At 42.1% G+C, this 9,105-nt stretch overlaps 1 protein-coding gene across 12 annotated transcripts; it reads right to left on the bottom strand.

Moving 5' to 3' along the window:
* Positions 1-932: 932 nt before the first annotated feature.
* LOC110532560 (POU domain, class 6, transcription factor 1) lies at positions 933-9,105 on the bottom strand. 12 transcript variants are annotated; one of them, XM_090185028.1, is made up of 12 exons: positions 8,716-9,097; positions 7,662-7,757; positions 7,108-7,187; positions 6,275-6,464; positions 5,943-6,097; positions 5,349-5,610; positions 4,948-5,225; positions 4,598-4,717; positions 4,120-4,371; positions 3,835-3,970; positions 3,491-3,659; positions 933-3,039 (listed from the first exon to the last, which is right to left on the bottom strand). In XM_090185028.1, the coding sequence occupies exons 4-12, from the start codon at positions 6,453-6,455 to the stop codon at positions 2,691-2,693; spliced, it is 1,902 nt and encodes a 633-aa protein (XP_090041154.1). In that variant the 5' UTR covers positions 6,456-6,464; positions 7,108-7,187; positions 7,662-7,757; positions 8,716-9,097; the 3' UTR covers positions 933-2,690. The 12 variants fall into 12 exon arrangements, with proteins under 12 accessions (XP_090041154.1, XP_021472226.1, XP_021472229.1 ...); XM_021616551.3 differs by having other exon boundaries at positions 6,248-6,464; positions 7,108-7,152; XM_021616554.3 differs by having other exon boundaries at positions 4,948-5,222; positions 6,248-6,464; positions 7,108-7,152.

Genomic DNA, 9,105 nt, shown 5'->3' with positions numbered 1-9,105 from the left:
TGATGTCTGTGCCCCGTGGAAATCCAATTAGCACAATAAAAAAATCCCCATACAAATCCGTCTGTTTAAACTAGAGATAACTTTTTGCATGGGCTGCGTCTCAATCCATGGAATCTGCCTATGTTGGAGTTCCGCTGCGGTGGCAGAGCTACAGCAGTGTTTGTCAGACCATGAGACATCCTGAAAATCGGTCTTCTAGCGAAAACGGCTGTAGCGTCTAAACGGTTTGGGCTACACACTATGAAAAGGAGAGACTCCTGGCGAGAACATTCATCTCATTCCCCTCTACTCCCACATGAGCTGGTACCCAGAGGAACCTCGCAAATACCCCCATCTATCTCATCCTAAACAGGCACTGCAAAATCTCATACAATACATTGTATCTGCTCTGTGACACAAATTAATTTAAGCTCATCAGTGCTCATTACCTCCTCCATTCATTCTACAGCCAAGACTATGGCCAGCAACTCAACTCAATTTGTAACTGCCATCTTAAACTCAGGAACTCTAAAAAGCTGCACCTGTCCTCCCTATTTTATGGTCCTTAGATTCATCAGTGAATATATTCAAGAAAGCATGTGTTCTTACATGTTCACTTCAAATATTTACTGGATTCTATGGTGTTCTAACCAGACTAGTTTTTGTGGCACAAGCACACGATCGCCACCTACTGCATTTAAGTGGAAAATAATTTACGGTTGCCTTGTCCGAAATTACCCGTTTTGTAGATCTGAAGAGACGGGATAGGTGTGAAATAAGGCAGAAGCTCCATATATCCAGGATTTTAGATCTTTGGAAGCCTGGCTAGAACCATAATGCTTATGCAAAGGCATATGTTGTAGAGAAGTGACAAGTGATTCATATAAATCACATAAGAACAAAGACATAATTAAGTCAAGAGTCATAGTGGTACACAATACAATAACACATGGGAGGTTTTCAGTAAGCATTTATTAATATTTGGCAGAGAATGCCATGATCCAAAATTATCCAACAGTTTAATCACTAATGATTTCACACAGATTCAAAAAAAAATGTAATGTAATGTAATTGGTCACGTACACATATTTTGCAGATGTTATCACAGGTGCAGTGAAATGCTTGTGTTTCTAGCTCCAACAGTGCAGTAATTCAGCTGTATTCAGTAATTCAGATGTATCGCTGGTTTTATACTGCACACATTTTCATATGCCCAACATGAACAAAATGATTAGTAGAATTAGTTTAATTCTTAGAACTACACTATTAAAATGTGTTCACCTACGATTTGCATTTGCATTCTGTCATCTCAAAATTCAGACAGACAATTCACTGGTGAACATTTTAAAAAGTTGTAGGTTATACCTCTGAAATGGCAGTTGTGTATGACTAACATAACACAGGATTCATATAACAGTTATTTTCTTTCTCTCTGAAAACACATTGTCAATCTTAAAAGGAAATTATGAGGAACAAATTAATTCTTACACTGCTCAGCATGGCATATCACAGACAGACAAATCATATGCATTTGGGCCAGAATAAGGTATTGTAGTTTATTCTCTTTCTTTGAAATACCACTGCCTAAAGTAAATATCACCTTACAAAATTAATGCTCATGGCGCACAGAAGATTGATCGTTAAAACATTTACTTATCAACCACTTAAATAGGATGGGTAACCAGTTGGTATTTGCTACAGATAACTTTAAAGTCACTAAAGTGCAAAGAATTACAAGGTTAAATAAAAGGGATGGCAAGCCATCAGTCCTTCCATTTTGTTTGTCCCTAATTGACCATTCCTTTCAGTGGAGAAACCGTATTTTCTATGAATCAAAAGTACAATATCTGAATCAATGCATTTACATAGTCAAGTTGTCTTATTCAATCAATTTGATTAATTTGATGATTTGTTTATGTTATGTAAGTATTTTCAATACACAGTACACATTCAACAGCACTGACGCCTGACTCATTTGAGACGGGGGATGTTTTCAACTCTTTTCACTCTGTATTGTCTGCTCATAGACCAAGTCATCTGTTAACTATTTAAAACAATAGATTTGTAAGTGGCTTTTACAGATTAACTCGTCTAAATGACAACCTTTACAATGGTAAACTTTTTCCGACTCAGAATACTTTCATAAAGTATTAGGACTACATTCACACATTACACATACAGAATCACACAAACTTAATAAAGAGGTACAAATTCCAAAACTATTTTGGTGGCACCAGCATAATATCTGAATGGAGCAATTTGATATTGTACAACTGTAACAATGTAATGTAACCAAATATTTTTTGAGGCATGTGCCACACAATTCACAAAAACGTTCTTGTAAGTGTATAAAACCACTTATCAAATTTCATCCATTGTTTCACATAACATGGTATAACAATAAATGAAACAAGAGGTTGTCAAACTGATAGAGGATTTGTGAACATTAAACCCCATCACGTTTCACATGCAATGTCTTTTTCTCTCTCTCCCACACACACAAAAAATATGGAGATCAGTGAGTATTCTGTCCCATATAGTAAGACTCAGTTCAAGAGTCATTCAGTGTCTTTCATTTTCTTCCCAAAGTCCATATAATTTGAAACTTACTAGGGTTTTCTGTTTTACTGTCTTTACAAAACGTTCTTCTTTAGCTGATTATCCTGTTCTGCCAACTTCCCCACTAGTCCACACCTACTTACTGCACAGGCTTACAGCTGAACCTGAAACGCATTGATCTTGCTGGTGTTCTTCAGTGTCTGCCGCCTGTTGCAGAACCATACGCGGACAACCTCACGGTCGTAGTTGAGCTCCTTAGCAATTTCCGTAATCTCCTGGCCCGTGGGCAGGGCATTCTTCTCAAAGTAGGTGTTGAGCACTTCGATAGCCTGCGGGGTAAAGCTGGTGCGACGCTTTCGTTTCTTGGACGGCTCACCACCCACAAACTCCATTAGATTCTGCTGACCCTTCTGATTCCACAACTCAGCTTCGGCCAGCCATCGCTCCAGCACAGGCTTCAGCTTTTGAGCACTCTTAGGTGTAATGTCCAGCTTCTCAAACCTGCAAGAGGCAACAGAGGAGCAACAACTTTTAAACTAATTACACAGTAGGCGTTGATCAACCAGATTGTACCCGACATCTACTCTTCAAAATAACACCTAACCCCATTTCATCTGGTCTCTAACTATTTTCAAGAATCTAATTTCTTCTTAACTTTTTGCTTAAGGAGAAACATAAGAAATACAGCAAGAACATTTGCAATAACCTTTTAGAGGAATAGCAACTTTGATTAACTTGCTTCTTAAGTCTATAGTTAAAGAAAACATTTCAGTTAAGAAGACATTTCTTCTTAAGGTTTTCCTACGAGTTCGAAGACTTTCAAAATGTAGCCTTTGAACTACATTGTCCATAGCATACCAACATACACTATTTATCATATTTGATAGGTTTCTGAAATCCATTCTATCTACTGTGCTGGGATGCCACCACCCAGTAGGTCAGAGGAGTTTACCTGCAGATAGCAGACTGACTGTAGGCCGGACCCTCTGTAGCCGTGAGGGCCTGTCCCACTTGTGTCTGCGTCAGCCCCAGGGATAGCCGGCGGATCTTGAAGTTCTTGGCAAACTCTCGAATCTCTTCCAGATTAATGCCCTCCTCATCTGTGCCCCCTTGCTGTGGCTCTTAAGATGGGAAGAGACAAACAAGAATAAATATCAAACTACTTGTAAAACAAGATCAATGTTTGGAGAGAACATGTGCTTTTTCTTGGCCAGGGCTCGCTTGAAAAATATGTTCAATCTCAATGTGAATTTCCTTTGTTAAATAAATGGAAAGTTAAAAAGTGAAACTACGCACTGCTGACGAGCTGGCTGACAGTGGGTGTGTCTCCACAGGTTATAGGGAATGAGGAGGAGATTGGAGTGACTGTCTTCATTGCAGACGGTTGTGGGGCGATGACCACAGGTGACTGTGTAACTGTTGTTACCTGAGCCTGAGGGGAAATGTCAATGTCAGCAATGGGTTAATGGTTACATCCAACAAAGACCAACCATTTCCAGTTTAACCAAATGTTCACACAAAATATAACCACTCAAAAGCACTCATAGGGACAAATGAATGGAGGGAGAAGGCCTACAGTACCTGAGTGCTGGGCTTGGAGAATGTCACAGGAGCACTAGGCTTAGGCATTACAGCTGCAGATGTGGGGACTGTAGCAGGTCCATTCCCTATGGTGGCAATGATCTGTCCCTGGGTGTTCAGAACCAGCTGTGGCTGGACTGTCTGCACCTGCAGGCCTTGCAGACCCTGGAGGCCCTGGAGATTCAGAGTCTGAGTAGCAGCCCCTCCAGTCAGTGATGCAGGGTTCAGCATCAGGGGGATGGTTCCAATCACCTGGAGGCCACATTGAAGAGAATTAGGTTATGTATTTGTCAGTAACACTGTACAACAAGTTATAGGACATAAGGGTTTAAAGAGTTCTTTATAAACTTAATTATCAGTTTATATACAGTTTATAAAACTTTTATAGACAGTTAAAACCTCTTGGTTAAAATAGTGTGATTCTTAATTTAGTGCTTGCTAAATAGTGAGCTTGTTAAATATTTGCATGTTTGCACACCTGTCCCTGTGCGTTGGTGATGATCTGGCTGGTGATTCCGGACATGGCACTGGTGAAGATGGGAGTGGAAGTAAGGGCGCTGATGAACTGAGGCTGAGCCCCTAAAGACGCAGCACTGATCTGGGGAAAGAAACGGAGGCATCCAGCTTATTCTACTGTCGATAATGTGATCATTTTGAATACAAAGTATATTCATGTGGATTAGGTTCTTTGCTCAAGTTATTCACAGACATGTCCAAACTTTGAAGTAAAAAACATGGCTTGCTGACTATCTTTTCCAAACACACACGTCTAGGAAAGAAAAACAAATGCATACACATCACAATAACAATAGAGAAACACATTCTTACAATGGCAGGATTGATGGAGAGGCCTGCAGACTGGAGTGTTGCCACAGACACGCTGGGCTGAGAGACGGCTGGCATGGCCTGGCCTAGTTGGGCTGCAGTCACCTGCGAGTTCTGCTGAGCCTGCTGCATAGCTGCCTGGACCTGCTGTAGTGATGCTGTCTGAGGCTGGAAGACTGTCTGCTGAGCCTGCTGCATAGCTGCCTGGACCTGCTGTAGTGATGCTGTCTGAGGCTGGAAGACTGTCTGCTGGGGCTGGACAGAATTTAGCACAGTGGCTGCTGGGAAAGAAGAGAACAAACATACAGGTAAAGGTCCATGTGGTAGCCAAATAAATCTTGACTGTTGATTCAATGTTGATTAATGCTTTGCATTCTGAGGTGTGTATCTCTGCCATGTCTTACTTTGCAGCCCTTGTAAGCCTTGCAATCCTTGTAAGCCTTGCAAGCCAGCAAAGGGTAGTTTGAGGAGGCTTCCGGCCTGGCTGGCACCTGAAATGCCAGGGAGTGTGGCTACGTTGCTGGTGGGGAAGGTGAGGACAGCGAGGCCTCCTTGGCCCCCCATGGACCCTGCCATGCTGATGGGGATGAGCAGGGGCTGGGCCAGGGAGCCTGTCTGGGCCATCATCCCCGTCATCAGAGTGGCCAGACCCTCCTGGGTCAGAACCTACAAGAGGAGGGAGGATCAAGAGGTGGGAGAAGGGGGAGGAGGAGTGAGGTGGGAGGAGTGGGAGCAGGGGGAGGAGGAGGAGGAGGGATATGAGGTGGAAGGAGGGGTATGAGGTGGTAGGAGGAGGATGAGGGGTAGAAGGAGGAGGTGGTAGATGGTAGGAGGAGGAGGAAGAGGGTTATGAGGGAGGAAGAGGTAAGATCCAGACAGGTAGAGTGTGATGCATGGGAGAGGAAAAGGAGAAGAGGGTGGGGGAAAAAAAATAAACAGGATGACCGATGACTACACTAAAAGTAGTTGAAAAGTTATTTTTGTTTAATTGTTCTCACCTGTTGACAGCCCTGCAAGCCCTGTAAGCTCTGCACAGTGATGGGCATGGTGGTCTGTGACTGCGACAGGGAGACGCTGATGGGAACTGCAGTCTGTGCTAGAGTCTGGACACCAGAGTCTGCAGACTCCACAGACACCACCTGGTCCTCCAGCACTGACAGCACAAAGAGAGAACACACTGCTATTCTACCATCAGCACACACCACACCTCACTCTTAAATTCTGTTTTTAAAACTGAAATATTTTTACACTGGAACGGTAAACAAAATGTAGTATAATCTGTATTGCATGGAATCTAACCTACCATATCGGTATCCTACAAAGGGCTCACCTACTCCCCCAGCGTTGTGGGGTGGTCTCTGGCTGTCCTGCATGCCTGCCTCAGGTTCCTCCGTGGCCTGATTACCCCCATCTTCACCCCCCGAATCAGTCCTCCCATCAGGCACTGAGGATGGAAGAGAGGCTTGATCTACCTCCACTTCCAGGACTCGGATCGTCTCATGACCAGACATCACTATCACCTGCACAGCATTGGAGAACACAACACAAGACCAGGGTCCGCATTCATAAAGTGTCTCAGATCATAACGGATAAGATGGACAGAAGGGACCTGATCCTAGATATGCGCTCCTGAGACGCTTTATGAATAGAAGTCACGCAACTATACACAATAAATGACACATCATCATCTATTCTCAGCAGCGTGGATGTTTTTGTTCCGAGTCATGAAGAGGAGGGCCGAGAGGTAATCATGTAGTAATAATACAATGATATGGTATTAATATCCAACTAGGCTCAGTATCGTTCCACTGATGTATTGAGTTAAATTTAGTACCGTTCAGTCTCAACCTATTGAGACAACTCAGGTAGAGGACCATGTGTATTGGTTACACGTGGAACAGAACATGAGTTTACACATGAGCAAACCATGCCATAGGAGTATGACCTGTCATAGTTCTTGTCAACAGTGGCAGACAGCTAGTCCCTATCTGTACCATATCCTAATTATCCAATTTGTATATCATTAGTAAATATAGCAAAGCAAACACATGATGTATGAGTGGATCCAGCCATGAAAGATGTGAAGGAGAGGCTGGGAGAAAACCTGAGCTGGAGAGAAAGGTGCAGACAGAGAGTGCAATGCAAGAAAGAAGGGATGCATACCTGGTTGTCTTTGGCAGGGTATTTCAAAGTGCAGGAACCTAATGGCTGAAAAAATACTTCTGCAGTCAGACAGTGAATGGCTAAGGAGAACAGAGAGGCCAAGCACACACGTTAGGGCACAATGCACACAAATGAGAGAAAAAAAACATGACTACAACAAAACAACAAAGATCAGCCAACAAGCAGCTCAAACAATGCTTTCTGAGAGCCCCGCTCGTAATTCAAAAAAGACATTGCTTTAGTTAGCTGACTATGAGTGCAAAGGACACAGATGGAGTAGACATACACAATGAATCAATAAGCATGACAAAGTAAAGCAGAAACCTTAGGAGTGTTACCGAATCAGTATTAATTGATGACATTTGGTTAGCTACTATGTCAACCTCAAGATTATTGTGTGGGGTTAATCATTCCAAATACATGGTGACATGGATGTGGCAATAGCTTATGACACGGGACTATGAAGCAGAGGCAACACAGAGAGTTAGGACATTTGGGCAGGGGTGTATAACTGATGTGAAATCATGTAGTGTTTGCAAAGCAGTTAGTGGTACCTGTTCATTGACAGTGAGGGGCGCATCAGTAGCAGGGAGATCCTGAGGATCCATGGTTTAGTGCTCTCACCACCAAGCAGTCATTGTCTTGACATTCTGAGTAAGGAAAGATAATACTGTACCATCAAAACAACCAGGTATTAGGCTTGCCTATGTGAATAGTTCTATCCCCATCTATGTGGTGTGCTGATATTTTTTCTATTAAATCTATGAAGTAGGCCTAATGGTTGGAGACATTTGTGCTACTCTAGATGAAACTATTATTATTATTATAGCTATGTAAAGAATGACTGTTCAATAGCAAACCGTCAAGCACTCCCACATTAGTGTCTTATGGGCCTATCTAATACTGTGACAATTTGGTTTCTAGCTGGAGTTATGGGGTATAAAAACAACAAATCATATGATGCCACATAAGTGACAGCAATATAAATAGAAGTCACACCTAGGATATTTAGTCCAGTGTACTTGTATACAGGGGGCTACTGGGGTGCACACACGGTGATAATAATAGACTGTATTACTTGATTTATGTCTTCATGACAAATTAAACATATAATGCACCAAGAATTGGCAGCTTCTTGATCATAAGCGGCCTAGAAAATACAGGCCCGCCTACGTCCCCAACAAATCTAGCCTTTTAGAATGATTATAGCTGACAAATGACTATCCGAAATGTTTATATTTTGACGTAATATCAAAAAGATCAGTCGCGCGAAGCACACCACAACACAGAAATTATAGATCTGTCAAAACTTCGTCAGGTGTTGATCCCCGTACTCTGGCCACTCCTAATCTAGCCCCAATAAATCTCGCCGTGTAACCTATTTGAGGACACGATGTTACCCATAAAATATGCGCGACAAAAAAAAGACCCGCAATTCCATGCTTGGGGACTGCATTTGATGTATTTCCCTCTATTTATCATAAATATATAAATTATGCTAATTAAGAGCATTGCATATTAACGAAAAAAACTCATTTCCTTTCGCCATTTCGTCGCGCTATATAGCCAATGGTAATCTTACGCATGCTATTTTAGCAAACAACTTACCGTAAAAAATGTCTTATTTCTGTGGTTCTCCCCTTTTAAAAAGCTTTTCCACAGTTTGTTTTAGTCACACATAATTAAAAATGCATCTCACAGCACCAGTCAGGCGCTAAGGCTGCACACAAAATATATATTTGCATTGATAAGGAGGGTTGGCAACGTGAGGATCCTTTCTTTCTCAATATTTAATGACGGTCCTTTGGTACTGCAATTCAGATTACCCACATATTCCTCCATATGCCTCCTAAAAGCGACTTCTGCTGTAAAATCCACCAAAATGACTAAAAATGTGGCCTTTAGCACTACGTCATGAACATAATTTATGCAAGGAAAATCTTGCATTGAAAAATGTCGGCCTCGACTCTAGAGGAGCCATGGCTGCCTTAAAGCGAC

The sequence above is a fragment of the Oncorhynchus mykiss genome, chromosome 9, assembly GCF_057628025.1.
Source record: "Oncorhynchus mykiss isolate SJ-2025 chromosome 9, ASM5762802v1, whole genome shotgun sequence".
NCBI lineage: Eukaryota > Metazoa > Chordata > Actinopteri > Salmoniformes > Salmonidae > Oncorhynchus > Oncorhynchus mykiss.
Note: the sequence above shows the minus strand (reverse complement) of the source record. Positions and strands in the feature narration are given on the sequence as shown.